This window comes from Muscardinus avellanarius, assembly GCF_963383645.1.
Source record: "Muscardinus avellanarius genome assembly, chromosome: X".
Classification (NCBI taxonomy): Eukaryota; Metazoa; Chordata; class Mammalia; order Rodentia; family Gliridae; genus Muscardinus; species Muscardinus avellanarius.
In genome coordinates this window covers 45,032,644-45,052,093 of record NC_137792.1, presented here as the reverse complement: position 1 = coordinate 45,052,093, position 19,450 = coordinate 45,032,644, and the positions used below count along the sequence as shown (strand labels likewise).

The 19,450-nt window shown below is 46.7% G+C and overlaps 1 protein-coding gene across 6 annotated transcripts in view; it reads left to right on the top strand.

Moving 5' to 3' along the window:
- Positions 1-755, top strand: part of KDM5C (lysine demethylase 5C) — a gene marked incomplete at both ends in the record, with an annotated part of 37,716 nt that extends 36,961 nt beyond the window's left edge. For all 6 annotated transcript variants that reach the window (XM_080718300.1, XM_080718298.1, XM_080718301.1 and 3 more), the window contains 2 exons: positions 79-278; positions 390-755. In XM_080718300.1, the coding sequence (XP_080574426.1) occupies positions 79-278; positions 390-755 (566 nt within the window). The remainder of the gene's footprint in view (positions 1-78; positions 279-389) is intronic.
- Between the last annotated feature and the right edge of the window lie 18,695 nt (positions 756-19,450).

The following is a 19,450-nucleotide window of genomic DNA, read 5'->3' as shown; positions in this document are numbered from 1 at the left end:
GTCTTCAGCTCTGTTGTGGTGGTTACAAGACCCAGGGTGGCCTCTAACCAGCTTGTCCCTGCCCCACCCCTTCCCCAGATCTGGAGATGCTGTCCTCGCTGTTGCCACAACTGACTGGCCCTGCTTTGGAACTCCCCGAGGCGACCCGGGGCCCCCTAGAGGAGCTCATGATGGAGGGGGACCTGCTCGAGGTGACCCTGGACGAAAACCACAGCATTTGGCAGCTGCTACAGGCAGGGCAGCCTCCAGACCTGGCACGGATCCACACACTTCTGGAGGTGAGGACAGGGCTCGCGGGCACAGCCAAGAGGTCAGACCTAGCGGGCTGGGGGCGCGGGCCTGACTGCCAGCCCACAACCTGTCTTTCCTTCGCCTGTCTGCGATCACAGCTGGAGAAGGCCGAGCGCCATGGGAGTCGGGCGCGGGGCCGGGCCCTGGAGAGGCGAAGGCGGCGGAAGGTGGATCGGGGTGGGGAGGGCGACGACCCAGCCCGAGAGGAGCTAGAGCCAAAGAGGGTGCGGAGCTCAGGGCCGGAGGCCGAGGAAGCCCAGGAGGAGGAGGAGCTGGAGGAGGAGACTGGGGGTGAGGCCCCCCCTGCACCCCTCCCCACCACTGGCAGCCCCGACACCCAGGAAAACCAGGATGGCTTGGAACCGGCACCAGGGCCTGCTTCAAGCCCTTCGGCCCCTTTCTCTACTCTGACTTCCCGGCTGCACACGCCCTGCCCGCAGCCGCCGCCTCAGCAACAGTTGTGACAGTGGCTGAGCCTAGCACAGACCCCAACAGAGACCCCCTTGGCCTCAAGGATCCTCTTTCTGACCATCAAGCCTGCTTCTTGGGAGGTGGGCTGGGGGGGGAGGGAGGCCACCCTCGCCCGCCCGCCCCCGAGTTCCTTGACTTTTATATTCTGACTCCAATGTATTGTTCAGACCTCAGCTCCTGGGGGCCGGCCCCTGGAGTCCCCAGACCCTGGTAACCTCTAACCAGCATTCCCAGACTCACCTGAGGCAGACAGGCAGGCACAGGGGGCAGGGGGCAACTGGGGCTGGGCCAGCGCCATTCCAGAAAAAAGGCCAGTGCTTATGCAAACTGGGGGACCTTCTCTCCCTTCTCCCAGTTTGGGCCCTGGCGCTACACTAACCTCCCCTTCCCCTCACGCTTTTGCCTTCCCTCCTTCCCTTTCCCGCCTCCCCCCACTGTTCCAGCCAGGAGGAGGAAGCCTCACATCGCTACACTCACAGGTTCTTATTTTAAAGGCATTGGTTGGGGCTGAGCAGGGCGCCCTGTGGTCTGAAGAAAGCTTTTGGTGCTTGTCCTCACCCACCTCAACCCTCCCGCCCCGTCCTCCCATCTCCTTTCCTTCTGGGTTCATGTTGTAATAAAAGAAGATGGTTGGTGTGTAATTAATTTGTTCAAAAGGAGGAAAAAAGCAACACAAGAAACTTGGTTCCAACTGAAGCCTATTTTAATTTTATTTTATTATTTTCCTCTTGTTAGAAATAAAACCCTTAGCAACATTTTTTGGAAACCTGTTTCTGAAGTGCGTTTCTCTTGGAAGGGGTGAGTGAGCCTTCCTCACCTGCTGGTGGAACAGCTGCAGTGCTGGCAGGCCGCTGGGCTGAGCCAGGAGCCTTGGGCATCACTGCCGGGCCAGCCAGGTGGGCTCTGGCCTGCCTGTCCGCCCTGCCACACAGCAGCCTCCCCCAGCTCCGCATCCTCCAGTCGCCACCCCCCTTCCCACAGTGAAGGTTTTTTCCCATGGTTTTATTGAGGTATACTTTTCGAAAATTCGCTTGTTTTCAATGTATAACTCGGTGAGTCGGATGGTTGTTTCTAAAGTATAGATCTGATCATGTCACTACTGCTTAAAACTGTCTGTGATGCTCTATTACCCTTAAGATCAAAAGTATACATATATATGTATATGTGTATATGCATATATGTTATATATGTATCTAATGTCATTCTTTCTAGAATGCTTTCCAGTGTAACCCATATGCCACATTGAGAGGCCTGGCCCTGATGTTTCTCCACTGGTTCTTTCTGCACTGGTGAATGGGGACTAAAGCTCAGATGTGTGGTTATTTGCAGTTCTCGAGTCCACTTTTTTTTAAAACTGCTTTGAGATAAAAGTCACATAACATACGGTTCACCCACTTAAAGTGTACAATTCAGTGGCTTTAGTATATTCAGAGTCGTGCAGTCATCACTGCAAAAAAGTTTAGAATGTTTTTATCACCCAAAACAGAAACTCTACACCCCTTAGGTGTCCTTTCCACTCTCTGCTCCCCCTCCCCTCATTTGCCTATTCTGGACATTTTATATAAATGAGATTATACAATATGTGATCCTTTGTGTCTGGCTTCTTTCACTTAGCATGATTGTTTCAGGCCCATTAACGGTCCCATGATAGTTGGACAGCTTCTCTCCCTTCCGAGTCTCAAAGTATTAAGTTGAAGGTGCTGGCTAGATCAGGAACTGCACTGGAGGCTGACATGTTTTTGTGGGTTTCTGCATGTATGTATTTTTCAGGCAAGACTAACCTACTTGCATCAGATTCATAAAGGGATTGTTGGCTTTCCAAAGGCTAAGGACCAGTCTTTGTGGTCCTTAGTGTTCTGTGTTCAGAGTCCTCCCAGGATGTAAAGCTGTAGAGGAGGAAGCCTGCTCAGCCAGCCAGCTTTCCATAGTGCCTGCCTCCTCAGGGCTTCCCCTTCTTTCAAGGGGCTACTCAGAGATTAGAGGCTGAAAGGGGTCCTGATCCCTAACCCCGAAAGCTCAGCACAACAACCATGCTTTGCTTTTTGGTACTAGAGATTGAACTTGGGCATTCTACCCCCAAACTACACCCCTCGCCCTTTTTATTTTTTACGTTAAAACAGAGACTCATTAAGTTGCTTGAGAGTCTCAAGTTGTTGATGCTGGCCTTGAACCTGTGATTCTCCTGTCTCAGACTTAAAGGCTTGTGCCACCATGCTGGGTGGCATACTGCCCCCTCTTTTTTTAAAATTGATACTGGGGGTGGAGCCCAGAGGCATTCTACCTCTGAGCACTTATTTTAAAAAAGGGTTGCTGGGCATGGGCGCATGTTTGTAATCGCAGTACTTGGGAGGCTGAGAGGATCAGGTTTGCTTCTAGGCTCAGCTACTTGGTGAGGCCCTCTGCAACTGAATGAGACCCTGTTTCAAAATAAAGAATAAAAGATAGCACTGGGGGGTATCCCTTGGAGGTAGAATTCCCCTGGGTTCCATCAGTATTGCAAAAAGGAAAAAAGGTCTCCCTAAGTTGCTGAGGCTGTCCTTGATCCTGCAATCCTCCTGTCTCAGACTCCTCTATGTACTGGGATCGCAAGTACATGCCACTGTGCTCAGCTAGCACACTGCCACTCTTCTGCTCAGAAGAATCTTTTGCTCCGTTTTCTCCCCCATCCCAGGATTTTCTGTTGAAGGGGATATAATGAGGAATGGGAAAGCCTGTCCTCTTCTGGCAGTTTTGGGTAGTAGCAGGGTTGTCTGCTCTGTTTCCTTCAGGTCCTGGGCTATTTCAACAAAAGGAAAGACCTGTGGACAACCCTGTTCTGGGCCCTTTGACACCAGGTCTCATCCAGGGGAAAACCTAGTCTTCTATCTGCCCACGTATCTGAAGCTGATCATGAAGAGGGTTAGGGAAGACGGCAGACAGCAGAGATGGGGACAGCAGGCTGTCTTGGCAGTTCACTGCCACTCGACTACAGCCACCAGAAGAAAACTAGATAGGACAGGAAGAGGTACAGCAGCATTCGGGCTACAGAACTGGGTGGCCCGCCCCCACCAGTGTTCACACAGGCTCTGCAGTCTCTGCGCTGCCCTGCCGCCTTCAAAGTGGATGCATGCCAGGCGTGGTGGCACACACTTGTAATCCCAGCATTTGGGAGGCTGAGACAGGAGGATCACGGTTCGCAAACAGCCTCAGCTGCTTAGGCCCTTTGCAATTCAGTGAGACCCTGTTTCAAAATAAAGAATAAGAAATAGAGCAAGGGGTGTAACTTGGAGGTAGAATGCCCCTGGGTTCCATCCCTGGTACTGTTAAAAAAATTTAAAAAAAGGATGTGCAAACCTCAGGTTCTGCAGAAGAGGCTGTAACCATCACCCTGTAGGTCCCAAGTCAAGCCTAACCCTTCCGGAGCGCTTTCATCTCTCTCTCTTTCCCAGATACTCCCCTAGAAAGTGGGGAAGTGGCTAGCTCAGGAGAGCCCCTGATGTATGGGGGACAGGAGGAGGAAGCTAGGAAATTATGATTTTTGTTTTTTTGGTACCAGAGATTGAACCTAGGGGTACTCAAGAACTATACCCCTAACACTTTATTATTATTATTTTGAAATAATCTTGCTAAGTTTCTGAGGCTGGCCTCAAGCCTGTGATCTTCTTGTCTCCACCTCCCAAGTACTGGGATTATAGGTGTGTACCGCCATGCCCAGCATAAGGCCAGGGCATCAGAGGGTATCTTCTCACCTCCAAATCGTTTTCTACTTTAGAGCCTCCACCTTGCTGCTGCCTTCTCCCAGACATTGTCTTGCCCCTTAGAAAGGCTCTTGAGTCTGCAGGTGATGAAGGGATGGGAGAGAAATTTCTACTATAGACTTTCCCTAACTCCTAAGCCTGACTCTTTTCCTTTTCTTCCTTTCTTTCTTTCTTTCTTTCTTTCTTTCTTTCTTTCTTTCTTTCTTTCTTTCTTTCTTTCTTTCTTTCTTTCTTTCTGTATTAGGAGTAGACTCCAAGGGGTATTCTTCCTCTGAGCTATACCCCAGCTTTTTATATTATGAAACAGGGTCTCGCTAAATTGCCGAGGCTGGACTCAAACCTGCAATACTTTCTCAGCTTCCCAAGTTCTGGATTATGGGCATGTACCACCATGCTCGCCTTCCTTCCCCGTCCTTAGTGCTCCACTGTGCCTTAAATGGTGTCTCAAACAGGAAGGTTTGTGGGTCTGCTCCCACCCCCAAACTGCCTGTACTGGGAGTCCTGCAGGGAAGGCAAGGGCCAGACCCGAGGCCTCTTTCTACCTCCAGGTCAGGGCCTGAACAGCAGGCCCTAGAGGCACACAGGAGCACCCGTTGAAGCCTGTGCTGCATATCAATTCTTTTTCTGCACTGCATAAAGTTTTCTAGCTCATGGGCATGGGGCCTAGGTCTGCAGTCCATGGCCAGCAGGGCCCTGAGGGGAGACACTTCCTAGAATCAGAATTGTGAGGGGAAGAGAGATGGGGAGAGGACTGCCCCTAGAGCACTTGCATTCCAGAATAGGTTAGGAAGCAGCCCTTAGGAAACCCCTCCTGGGTGCCAAGCTGCATGCAAGCAGATTAGAACCTGTGGGGCCATGACATCAGTGTGGGATTCTACCGTCGGTGGTCTAAGCTCTGTCTGCACCTGAAGGGGTCCAGAATCACTGGGGACTCCATGACATGTCTGCTGCTTGTAGGCTGGGAACTCGGTGCTAGCCATACTGGCCTTGGGTAGCAGCTTATTGCTGAGGTCGTGTGTCAGTTATGTACTGCTGCGTCCCGAGTCACCTTAAAAACATAGTGGCTTAAGCCAGCTTTACCTCCTGGTTCCTATGGGTAGGAGTCTGGGCTGAACTCAGATGAGTTTCTATTTCAGGGTCTCCCAGGCTGCAATGGGGGTGTGAGCCCGGGCAGTGACTACCTCAAGGCTCCACTGGGGACAGATCTGTTTCCAAGCTCCCTCGGTGGCTGTTGGCAACGTTCCAGTTGTTGCTGGCTCTTGGCCAGGGCTCATGGTCAGCTCCTCCCCGTGTGGACAGCTCCCTTCATCAGAGCAATGGAGCAAACTGAGCCAGAGAAAGAATGAGACAGTGTCCACCTGCAGACCAGAAGTCACATTCTGTACAACCAAAGTGCAGAAGTGACCTTCACTGGACCCGGGTGGGGTGGTACACACCTGTAATCCCCAACACTTAGGAGGCTGAGATAGGAGGATTCCAGGTTCAAGGCCAGCCTCAGCAATTTAGTGAGATCCTGTTTCAAAAATAAAAGAGGACTAGAAAGTGCATTTCGGAAGTGCAATGACCCTGGGTTCAATCCTCAGCGGTGAGAAAGAAAAAAATTAGTCACTGAGTGCAGGCCACACTCAAGGGGAGGGGATTACCCAAGGGTGGGGATACCAGAAAGGTGGGGATCATTGGGGGCCATCATGGATACTGAGTACCATGCTTTGTCCTTGAATCCCCAATGGTCCATGTCCCTTCCACATGCAAAATACATTCATCCCTGCCCAAGTCCCCTAAAAGCCTCGCCCCATTGCAGCCTGGCCTCAAAGGCCAGGACATCGTCCAACTCAGGTCCAGGTGCAGACGTGGTGCCTTGGGGCTACTCCTTAAGCATGACTTCAAGTACGATTTTCCTCAATGCGTGAAACTTAGGAGGCACATTATCTGTGCCTAGCACATACGACATGCAATGGTGGAACGGGCGTAGGACAACTGCTCCAGGCATTCCAGTACAAAATTGAAGGAGATGGGGGTGAGAGGCGGGGAGGGGGAGAAGGACTGAGGAAGGAAAGGCTTCAAATAGTGCTGTGTCCAGCCGGGCATGGTGGCACACACCTGTCATCCCAGTACTTGGGAGGCTGAGATTGGAGGACTGCAGTTTGCGGCCAGTCTCAGCTACTTAGACCCTGTTTCAACACAAAAATTTTAAAAGGCTGAAGGTGTTGCCTGGAGGTAGAATGGCTCTGGTTTCAATGCCTAGTACCACGAGAAAGGGAAGGGGGCTCAGAATGCCCCTCGGTTTAATCCCTAGTATCAAAAATGAAAAATACATAAAAGGGCTGGGGATATAGTCTGGAGGCAGAATACCCCTGGGTTCAATACCAATTACCAGCCAGGCATGGTGGGCACGCTTGTAATCCCAGTACTTGGGAGGCTGAGACAGGAGGATTATGATTCGCGGACAGCCTCAGCTACTTAGGCCCTCTGAAATTTAGTGAGACCCTATTTCAAAATAAGGAATAAAAAATAGGGCTGGGGGTGTAGCTCAGAGATAGAATGCCCCTGGGTTCCATCCCCAGTACCACACACACACACACACACACACACACACACACACACACAATACCAATGGCCATTGAAGATATATAGACCTAACGTGTGTGTGGCCATTGGTATTGTGTGTGTGTGGGTATCACTACCAATCTCAGTAAATGTCTAGGGAGGGGAGGAGGAGGTGCAGAGGACATACACCACGTGCTGTGTGCATGTACATTGGTATCATCACTTTAAATCTCACTATGATGGATAATTAAGATGCACCAATAAAAGTACATTTTTTAAAAGGAAGAATAGAGCTGAGCATGGTGATACACGCCTGTACTTGGGAGTGCTGAGACAGGAGGATCGAAGGTTCAAGGCCAACTTCAGCAACTTAGCAAGATTCTGTTTCAAGAAAGGGCTGGAGGATAGCTTGGAGGTAGAACACCTCTAGCTGCAGTCCCCAGTAACACACACACACACACACACACACACACACGCACGCAAGAAATAGAAAACACCAGGGAAGTTATTGGTTTAGAACAATTTTGAACCTAGCTGGGCAAATGAAAGTTCTTTGGCCAGACTTCAAGGTAATCTTAACTGTCACCAAGATATAATTCCATAGTGGGGCTTTGTATTTCACTTCTGTTGGAAGCCTGGGCATTCAGCAATGGCTATAGCCAGACTGGACTTCATGGATGTCCATATTGTGGGACTCACGCCTACCACCGAAACCTTTTTGCTCAGGAGTCTCTTGGACAAGGAAAAGTTGCTAGGGGTGCCCTCAAACCTGCATCCTCCTGTCTCAGCCTCACAAGTACTGGAACTTACAGGTGTGTGCCATCGTGGCTGGCTTCAAAAACATTCTAAGTTAAATAACTCTGGCACAAAAGGACAAAGATTATATGCATCCACTTAAATGAGGTTATCTGGACCTGGCAAATTCATAGAGACAGGAAGTAGAATAGAGGTGACCAGGGTTTGGGAATATGGTAATGATTGCTTAGTGGGGGCAGGGTTTCTGTTTGGGGTGATGAAAAGTTCTGGAACTAGATAGTAGTGATGGTTGCACAAAAATGACTAAAATGACAAATGTTATGTTATATATAGTTTACCACAATAGAAAGTTTGGCTCAGTCTAAAATTACATTTTTATCTCCCGATCTATCTTCCCTCGAGTTTCAGCCAATTTATATTAGTTATATCAAAGCCAGACATGGTGGCACATGCCTATAATCCTAGTACTTAAGAGGCTGAGATAGGAGGATCGCAGGTTCCAGGCCAGCAACATAGCAAGACCCTGTTTAAAAAAAGGGGGGGGTGGGCTGAAGGTGCAGCTTGAAGGTAGAAAGCCTCTGGGTTCAGTCCCAGGTGCCCTCTACCCCATCGAATAAATAAGTTATATCATCAGGTTGAACTCTGCTTCCCCTAGGATATACAGGAATCTGAATCCAGTAATGGGTCTGGAGGCAGGAGGATGGTTATTGATGGTTCTTGAGAGCGATTACTCAAATCTCGAGAGAATCCCCAAGCCGTGCAAGGCCAGCCCCCGCGGGCTGGGAAGGGGGGCTGCCTCTGCTGCGACTCTGGTGTTTTCTATTCCAATTCTTAAGTTCCCACTCTCCCTCATCAGCAGCCCTGCTTTCAACCTAAGAGGCTTGGATTGTAAGTCAGCAACCTGTGGGATTTAGCTTTATTCTTCATGTCAGTCTAGTCCCGGACCTAGAAGAGGTGAACAGATTTATGCTTTATGTTTTACACTTCTATTGGTGCACTGGCATTATCCATCATAGTGAGGTTCCAAGTGCGACGAACGCACATGCGCACAGCACTTGGTGCGCTGCTCCTCTCTCTGCACGTTAGCGAGCTTGGTAGTCGGGAAGCCTTCATATATGGACAGAGCAGCAGTTGGACTCTTTGCTTCCTTAATCCTCCTTTTCCCTCCCCCCCAGCCCCCTTCCGCCGTTCTGCTGGTCTGTCTCCTCTTTTATCTCAAGTCCCTTTTGTCTGCTATTCTCTCCCAAGCTTCCTCCTAAGAAAGCATCCGACCCTTGACTTTCTGAGACTGGCTCAGCTCACTCGGCATAATGATCTCTCGTTCCATCTACAAATGACATAATTTTGCTCCTTACGGCTGAGGTTTCTTTTTCTCTTTCAACTAGGAATTTTATTTTTAGCGTAGTTTTAGAATCACAGCCAAATTGTAAAGTACAGAGAGTTTCCGTACGCCACTGTTCCCACACACGCAGCCTCCCCATCTTGCTCACACACGAGCTGCGCTTCTGATGGTTCACGAACCTGCAGGGACACGTCCTCCAACCCATGCTTCACCTTAGGGCTCGGTCTGGCGGGTGTTGACAAGCATGCAGCATCACACAGGGCCATTTTACTTACTAAGCGGCAATTGTCAAAACTTGAAAGAGTAACAGGATCATTTCACTGCCCTAAAGCAGAGAGCTGGGCACGGTAATCCCACAGGTGCGTGCCACCATGCCCACGACCGTTCCCCTTGTGATTTTATTTAACACAATGGCTCCAGTTCTATTTCTGCTGTTGCAAATAACTGGGTTTTTCTCCTTTTTATGACTCAATAGTATTCCATTCTGAATATATACTACATTTTCTTTATCCATATTCATTAGTTGGCGGGCACTCAGGTTGTCTCCAGTTCTTAGCTCTGGTGATTACCATGGCAATAAAAGGTGAGATTGGCGGTGCCTTTTTGACATACTTACATCTCTTCGGAGATATAACCAGGAGTGGAAAGTTGTTTGTTTTCTTATTGCTGAGTGTTAAAAGTTATTTGTATATTTTGGATACCAGGACTTTATCAGATATGTATTTTGCAAATATTTTCTCCCAGTCTGTAAGCTTGTTTTATCATGTATTTGACTATCTTTTACAAAACAGATGTAAAAACTTCATTAAAAAATCTTAATGAGACTCATTATTTCTTTTATGTATCATGCCTTTGTTGTATCTAAAAATTCATCACAGCCGGGCGTGGTGGCGCACGCTTATAATCCCCGCGCTTGGGAGGCTGAGACTGGAGGATCGCACGGGTTCGAAGCCAGCCTCAGCTACTTAGTGAGGCTCTCAGCAACTCACTGAGACCCTGTTTCCAAATAAAATAGAAAATTGATCTGGGAGTATAGCCTGGAGGTAGAAAGCCTCTGGGTTCCACCCCCAGTACCACCAAAAAAATAAAAATAAAAAAAAATTCATCACTATAGCCAAGGTCACCTACATTTTCTTCTATAGTATCTTCTAGGAGCTTTATAGTTTTGTATTTTTAATTTCATATTTTTTTTGTGTGTGTGTGTGGTAATGAGGATTGAACCCAGGGGCATTCTGCCTCCGAGTTTATACCTCCAGTCTTATTTTTGTTTCTTTTATTTTGAAACAGGGTCTCACTGAGGTACAGAGGGCCTCACTGAGTAGCTGAGGCTGGCCACAAACCTGAGATCCTCCTATCTCATTCTCCCAAGTACTGGGATTACAAGCATGTACCACCATACTCAGTTTATAGTTTTGTATTTTACATCTTATTTTTAGGTCTATGGTTCATCTGGAGTTAATTTTTGTAAAGAGTTGACAGAAATTTTTTTTTTTTTTTTGTGGTACGGGAGGTGGAACCTAGGGCATTCTACCTCCTAGGTACACCCCCAGCCCTATTTTTCAGTCTTTTTTTTTTTTTTGAAACAGTCTCGCTGAGTTGCAAAGGGTCTTGCTAAGTAGCTGAGGCTGTCCCCAAACCGCGATCCTCTGGTTTCAGCCTCCCGAATGCTGGGATTAAGAGTGGGAGCCACCACACCAGGCTCAGAAAATTTCTTTCTGTCTTTTTAGGTGGTACTAGGGACTGAATGCAGGGGCACTCTATCATTGAGCTACACCTGTCGGGCCCCCCCCTTTTTTTTTTTGCAGGCCTGGGGATGGAATCCAGAGGCATTCTATCTCTGAGCTACACCCCTTGCCCTCTTTTTTATTCTTTATTTGGAAACAGGGTCTCACTAAGTTGCAGAGGGCTTCACTAAGTAGCTGAGGCTGTCCACGAACCATGATCCTCTGGTCTCAGCCTTCCAAATGCTGGGATTACAAGCGTGCACCACCATGCCCGGGGGCCTTATTCTTTATTTTGAAACAGGGTCTCACTGAGTTGCACAGGGCCTCACTAAGTAGCTGAGGCTGTCCTCGAACCACAATCCTCCTGTCTAAGCCTCCCAAATGCTTGGATTACAAGCTTGCACTACTACACCCTGTTTAGAAGACTGTTTTTTTTTTTTTTTTTTTTTTTTAATACTAAAACAAGTAGATTCTTCTCAAAGAGAGTGCCATCTAGAGATAGGGAGTAGAAAAAGGCCAGTCATATAGTTTGGGATTTTTTTTTTTTTTTTTTTGGTACGGGGGTGGGGTGGGTGGGATTAAACCTAGGGGCATTCAGTCTAAAATATGCCCTAGCCTTTTATTTAAAAAAATAAAATTTGTGCTGGGTGTGGTGGCACACACTTGTAATCCCAGCATTCAGGAGGCCGAGACCGGAGAATTGCGATTCACAGACAGCCTTAAGTACTTAGCAAGGCCCTTGCAACTCAGTGAGACTCTGTTTCAAAATATAAAAAGATGTGGGAGGGGGGCGGGGGGCACACGCTTGTAATCCCAGCATTCGGGAGGCTGAGACTGGAGGATCTCAGTTCCCCAACAGCCTCAGCTACTTGGTGAAACCCTCTGCAACTCAGTGAGACCCTGTTTCAAAAAAAAAAAAAAAAACTGAAAAATAGGTCTGGGTGTGTAGCTCGGAGTTACAATGCCCCTGGGTTCCATCCCCAGTATCACAAAGATAAAAAAAAATGAAAGAAAGAAAGAAAGAAGAAAGAAAGAAAGAAAGAAAATTTGTGAGCCAGTCATGGTGGCACACACTTACACACTTGTAATCCCAGCATTTAGGAGGCTGAGACAGGAGGATCACGATTCGTGGACAGCCTCAGCTACTTAGTGAGGCCCTTTGGAACTCAGTGAGACCCTATTTCAAAATAAAGAATAAAGCCAGGTGTGGTGGTGCAGCTTGTAATTCCAGCATTCTGGAGGCTGTGACCAGAGGATCGCAGTTCACAGACAGCCTCAGCTACTTAGTGAGGCCCTCTGCAACTTAGTGAGACCCTGTTTCAAAATAAAGAATAAAAAATAGGGCAGGGTGCGTAGTTCGGAGGTCAAATACCCTTGGGTTCCATCCCCAAACCCTCAAAAAAAAAAAAAAAAAGAATAAAAAAGAAGGCTGGCCATGGTGGTACACACCTGTAATCCCCGCATTGGGAGGCTGAGACAGGAGGATCGTGGTTCGTGGACAGACTCAGCTACTTAGTGAGGTCCTTTGCAACTCAGTGAGACCCTGTTTCAAACTAAAGAATAAAAAAATAGGGCTGGAGGTATAGCTTAGAGGTAGAATGCCCTTGGGTTCCATCCCCAGTACCGCAAATAAATAAATAAATTTGTCTGCAAATACACTTTCCTGTATTTTTGGTATAGGAGATTGGGCCCAGGAACACTCTACCTCTGAGATACACCCCAGACCTTTTTATTTTGAAACAGGGTCTTTCTCAGTTGCTGAGGCTGTCCTGAATCCTGCCATCCTCCTGTGTCAGCCTCCCAAGTACTGAGATTACAGGAGTCACCATGCCCAGCTTGTTTCAGAATTTTAATTCGGTAATCCTAGTACCTGAGAGGCTGAGACAGGAGGATCACAGGTTTCGGCCAGCCTCAGCTACTGAGACCCTCTACAACATAATGAGACCCTGTCTCAAAATAAAGAATAAAAAATAGGGCTGGGGGTGTAGCTTGGAGGTAGAATGCCCCTGGATTCCATTCACAGTACTGCAATCAATAAATAAATAATAAAAATAAATAAGAGGTAAATAAGCCAGAAAAAAAATATTGCATACATTTTCTCTGTAATTCATATGATATTTCAGGTAGATAATGTTCTTGCATCTGTAAAAATTTTACCCATAGTCACCTAAGGAGCAATAGATTTAGGTTGGTGTAACAATCAGTCTTAATATCATTTAAATGGACTCAATTTGACATTTAATAAGTAAATTGTTAAATGTTTTAGTGTGTGGATGAAACAGGTCTACTTTCTACTTGTATACTTTCTAATCTGTTCTCATGTACTTCTGGGGCTTTTGTTTGTTTGTTTGTTTCTGGCACTGGGGATTGAACCTAGGGGCTCTTTACCCCTGAGCTATACCACTAGCCCAGGGTCTTGCTAAGTTGCTGAGGCTATCCTTGAACTTGTGACCCTCCTACCTCAGCCTCCTGAGTGGTTAGGACTGCAGGTGTGTGCCATTATGCCATATCTAATATACTCTTTGCTTGAGGTCAGATCAAAATGTTTGAAGAAAGAAATACTATTCCTGCAATTTCAATTTTTTTGGAGGGGTACTAGGGATTGAATCCAGGGCCATTCTACCCAGGCCCTAGTTTGTTTGTTTGTTTGGTACTAGGGATGGAACCCCGGGCCATTCTACCTCTCAGTTATACCGTAGTCCTATTTTTTAATTTTTTTATTTTGAAACAGGGTCTCACCAGCTTGAAGAGGGCCTCACTAAGTAACTGAGGCTGGCCACGAACCTGCAATCCTCCTGTTTTAGCCTCCCAAGTACTAGGATTACAAGCATGAACCACCACACCTGGCTCCCAGCCCCTATTTTATTTTTATTTTGAAACAGGGTCTTGCAAAGTTGCTGAGGGCCTTGCTAAGTTGCTGAGGCTGTCCTCGAACCTGTGACCCTCTTGTCTCAGCCTCTCAAGTATTGGGATTACAAGCATGCAGCATCACACCTGGCTTAGTTTTGCCTATTTTCACATATCATCTAAGTAGAGTTATACAGTGTGTATTCTTTTGTGTCTGGCTTCTTTCATTGGACATTATTTTTAGATTCATTCATGTTTTGACATATAGCTGTACTCTGTTTTTTGTCTGCATAGCTTTTCATTTAATGAATCTACCATAATTTATTTATCAACTATATTTATCTGTTTTGTTTGGTGGTACCGAGGAGCCTCCTACCTCAGCCTCCTGAGTTACTGAAATTACACGTGTGAGCCATCACACCCAGACCATCAACTCTGCCTGTGAAAGATATTTGGATTATTTTAGATTTTTGACGATATAAAGAATACTGCAAGAACATTTTTGTATATTTTTACTGGCATATATAAACATAAATTTCTGTAGGATGTCTGCCACGGAACCAAATTGCTAGGAGGAAGAGTATACACACATTCAACTTTTCTAGCAAATGTCAAAAGTTCTTGAAGTAGTTTTACTGATTTGTATTTTTTTCATTCTACCCTCAGCCCTTTTTTATTTTTGTTTGTTTGTTTGTTTATTTATTTATTTATTTATTTATTTATTTGGTGGTACTAGGGTTCTTGGAAACCCTTCTACCTCCTGGCTACACTCCCAGACCTATTTTTATATTTTTATTTGGAAACAGGGTCTCTTAAGCCATCACGGCTGGCTTCGAACATGCGCGATCCTCCTGTCTCTGCCTCCCAAGCGCGGGGATTACAAGTGTGCGCCACCACGCCCGGGAGCCCTTTTTTATTTTGAAACAGTCTCAGTAAATTGCTCAGGCTGGTCTCAAACCAGCAATCCTCCTGTCTTAGCCTCCCTAGTGCTGAGATAATAGGTGTGTGTGTGCACCACCGCACTCAACTTACTGATGTATATAGTCTGACCAACAGAGTATGAGAAGTGCTGTTTTTCTGCCTCTGTACCTGTCCTTGGTACTGTCAATTAATTAATTTTTGTTTGTTTTGCTAAAGCTGGTTGTGGTGGTGCACACCTGTGATCCCAGTACTTGAGAGGCTTAGATAGGATGGTAGGTTTGAGGCCAGCCCGGAGAGCTTAGCAAATCCTGTTTCCAAATAAAAATGAAAAGGGCTGTGGGTGTAGCGTAGAGGTAGAATGCCCCTGGGTATAATACCCAGAAAAAGAGAGAGAGAGAGAGAGAGAGAGAGAGAGAGAGAGAGAGAGAGAGAATGAATTAGAAGAAGGAGGAGGAGGAGAAGGAGGAAGAGGAATAGTTAATTTTTTTTGAGGGTCTGGGGATGAAACCCAGGGGCATTCAACTTCCGAGTTACACCCCCTGCCCTATTTTTCATTCTTTATTTTGAAACAGGGCCTCACTAAGTAGCTGAGTCTGTCCGCGAACCGCACCGCGATCCTCCTGCCTCAGCCTCCAGTATGCTGGAATTACAAGCATGTGCCACCACACCCAGCTAGGAATAGTTAATTTTGAAACAGGACCTTACTAAGTTTTGGAGGGCCTCACTAATTTACTGAGGCTGGCCTCAAACCTGTAGTTCTCAGAGTCAGGTGTCGTGGTATACTATTTGGCAGGTGAAGAAGGAGGAGGAGAGAAAGAAAGAAGAAAAGGAAAGAAAGAGAGAAAGAAAAGAGGGAGAGAGGCAGACAGGTGGACTAAAACCACAATGTGATACTTGGAAACAAACCCATCTAACGGGATAAAAATAAAACCACTGTCAAAGGCGTGGTGACACACACCTGTAAACCCAGTACTTGGGAGACTGAGAAAGGAGAATCACAGGTTTGAGGCCAGCCTCAGCAATGTAGTAAGATTCTCAGCAATCTAGTGAGCTCTGTTCCAAAAGAAAAAAGTGATGGGAGCGTAGCTCAGAGGGAGAATGCCTCTGGGTTCAATCCCCAGTCCCACACCAAAAAAAGAAGAAAAAAAAAAAGAAAAAAAAGAAAAGAAAAATTAAGTGTAAGCAAAGATGTGAAGCCATCTGACTTCTGTGACATTAATTGCTCGGAGTATTTTAAGTTTCTATAATCACTTCAAGAATGGGGTTGGGCTGGGGTAGGGCTCAGAGGTAGAACAGAGAAAGAAAAACATGCTGAACCTTAAAAGTGATTGAGTAGGCCGGGCGTAGAGGCGCACGCTTGTAATCTCAGCACTGGGGAGGCTGAGACCGCAGGATCGCGGTTTGCAGCCAGCTTAGATCCTTAGTGAGGCCCTCTGCAACTCAGTGAGACGCTGTTTCAAAATAAAGAATAAAAGCTGGGCGTGGTGGCGCACGCTTGTAATCCCCGCGCTTGGGAGGCTGAGACAGGAGGATCGCACAGGTTCGAAGCCAGCCTCAGCAACTTAGTGAGACCCTGTTTCCAAATACAATAGAAAATGGGTCTGGGAGGATAGCCCGGAGGTAGAAAAGTCCCTGGATTCCGACCCCAGTACCACACACATACACACACACACACACACACAAAAAAAAAAAAAAAAAAAAAAAAAAACCACCAGGGATATTCTACCTCAGATCTACGCCCCCAGTCCTATTTTTTAATTCTTTATTTTGAAACCGGGTCTCACTGAGTTGCAAAGGGCCTCACTAAGTAGTGGATGCTGTCCGCGAACCACGATCCTCCTGTATCAGCCTCCCAAATGCTGGGATCACAAGTGTGCACCACCACACTCGTCACTTTTTCTTTTTCTTTTCTTTCTTTCTTTCTTTCTTTCTTTCTTTCTTTCTTTCTTCTTTCTTTCTTTTTATTTTTTGCAGTACTGGGGATGGAACTCAGGGCATTCTACCTCCAAGTCACACCTCCAGCCCTATTTTTTATTCTTTATTTTGAAACAGGGTCTCACTGAGTCGCAGAGGCCTCACTAAGTAGCGGAGGCTGGCGGTGCGCCACCACACCCGGCTAAAGGTCTTTAACTTTTTTTTTTTTTTTTTGCGGGTCTGGGGATGGAACCCAGGGGCATTCTACCTCCGAGCTACACCCCCTGCCCTATTTCTTATTCTTTATTTTGAGACAGGGTCTCACTGAGTTGCGGAGGGCCTCACTAAGTAGCTGAGGCTGTCTGCGAACCGCGATCCTCCGGTCTCAGCCTCCCGAATGCTGGGATTCCAAGCGTGCGCCACCACGCCCGGCTGGTCTTTAACTTTAGATCATAGCGTTTAAGTCATGGGATTTCAGAGTAGGATAAAGATCAATGGAGAACTTTACCTCTTTTTCTGGGGGAGAAGTGAGTTTTCTACTGTGAATCGGATAGATGTATCATCTTTGGTGGAATTATTTTGTTATAGTCTTCGTTTGAAAAGTAAATGTTTTAATGAGATACTAGGGCTTGAACCACTAACTCAAAATTACACCCCTAGCCCTTTTTTTAAAAAAAAATCTGAAACACAATCTTGCTACATTGCCAAGGTCCTCACTAAATTGCTGAGGCCGTCCTCCAACCTGTGATCCTCCTGTTTTACCTCCCAAGTACGGAGATTACAGGTGTGCACAACCCCGCCTGGATTAAGCATGGTTTAAGATGTGTGTGAGCTAATTTAGCAACACATGGACTTGTGATGTGTTGTGTCGGCTACTTAGTGAGGCTCTCAGCAACTTAGTGAGACCCTGTTTCCAAATACTCAGCAACTTAGTGAGACCCTGTTTCCAAATAAAGTATAAAAATAGGTCTGGGAGTATAGCGTAGAGGTAGAAAAGCCTCTGGGTTCCATCTCCAGTACCACACACACACACACACACACACACACACACACACACACGGCTGGGGGTATAGCTCGGAGGTATAATGCTCCTGGGTTCCATCCCCAGTACCGTAAAAAAAATTTTTTTTTCAAGGTGTCAACTTGACTGGTCAATGTTGGACCCAGATATTGGGTCAAAAGGTATTCCGGGGCCAGGTATGATGGCACACGCCTGTGATCTCAGTACTTGGTAGGCTGAGACAAGAGAATTGCAGGTTTGAGGCCAATCTCAGCAGGTTAGCAAAACCTTTAGCAACTTAGGGAGATCCCATTTCTAAGTAAGTAAGTAAATATAAAAAAGGGCTGGGCAGCCAGGCATGGTGGCATATACCTAGAACCCCAGTACTCGGGAGGCTGAGACAGGAGAATTATAGGTTTGAGGCCAGCCTCAGTAAATTAGTGAGGCACTCTGAAACTTAGTAAGATCCAGGTTCAAAATTAAAAAATAAAAATAGAGCTGGGTGTGGTGGCATACGCCAGTAAATCCCAGTAGTTGGGAGGCTGAAACAAAAGGATCGCAGGTTTGAAGCCAACAATATAGTGCAGCTATCAGCAACTTAATGAGACCCTGTTTCTAAATAAAAAATAAAGCCAGGCGTGGTGGTGCACACTTGTAATATAAGCATTTGGGAGGCTGAGACAGGAGGATTGTGGTTCTTACATAGCCTCAGCTACTTAGTGAGGCCCTTTGCAACTGAGTGAGATCCTGCTTCAAAATAAAGAATCTAAGCCGGGCGTGGTGGCGCACACTTGTAATCCCCGCGCTTGGGAGGCTGAGACAGGAGGATCACACAGGTTCGAAGCCAGCCTCAGCTACTTAGTGAGGCTCTCAGCAACTTAGTGAGACCCTGTTTCCAAATAAAATATAAAATAGGACTGGAAGTCTAGCCCAGAAGTAGAAAAGCCCCTGGGTTCCAACCCCAGTACCACAAAAGAAAAAGAAAAGATAGGGCTGGGGCTGTAGCTCAGAGGTAGAATGCCCCTGGGTTCCATCCCCAGTACTGAAAAAAAAAAAAAATATATATATATATATATATAGTGGGACATCAGCTTTTCATTCCCTTTGAACTTAAGCGTCTTTTACCTCCTGCTATACCCCCAGACCTATTTTATTATTTATTTGGAAATAGAGCCTCACTAAGTTGCTGAGAGCCATGTTACGTAGCCTGGGCTGGCTGCGAATCCTCTCCCAGCCTCCCATGTCCTGGGTTGCAGGCTGTACTCATGCCCGCTGCTTTGTTTGTTTGTTTGTTTGTTTGTTTGTTTGGTGCTGGGGATTGAACCCAGGGGCGTTTTACCTCTGAGTTTCATCCCCAACCCTTTCATTTTGGCTTTTTTTTTTTTTCTTTTTTTGGTTGTACTGGGAATTGAGCCCAGGGGTATTCTACCTCTAAACTACACCTCCAGTCCTTTTTATTTTATTTTTTATTTGAAAACAGGGTCTGTTGTTGTTGTTGTTGTTGTACTAGAGATTGAGCCCAGGAATATTCTACCTCCAACCTACACCGCCAGCCCTATTTCATTTTTATTTTGAGGCAGAGTCTCGCTAGGTTGCTGAGGCTGTCCTCGAACCTGAGACCCTCCTGTCTCAGTCTCCCAAGTACCGGGATTAAATGTGTGCGCCACCACGCCCGGCTGTGTTCTTGCCTTTTCTTTTGTGCATAAAGCTGAAATGAAAACCCTTCCACCAGCCACGCAGGAGAGTCTGTAGTTCTTCCTATCTCCTACCAGGTGACAATATTCTGCTTATTAATTATGTGATATCTTACTGTTACTTTTTCGGGGGGCACCGGGGATCGGTCCAGTACATTCTGTCTCCAAGCTATATCCCCCTAGTCCGTCCTTCCTTCCTTCCTTCC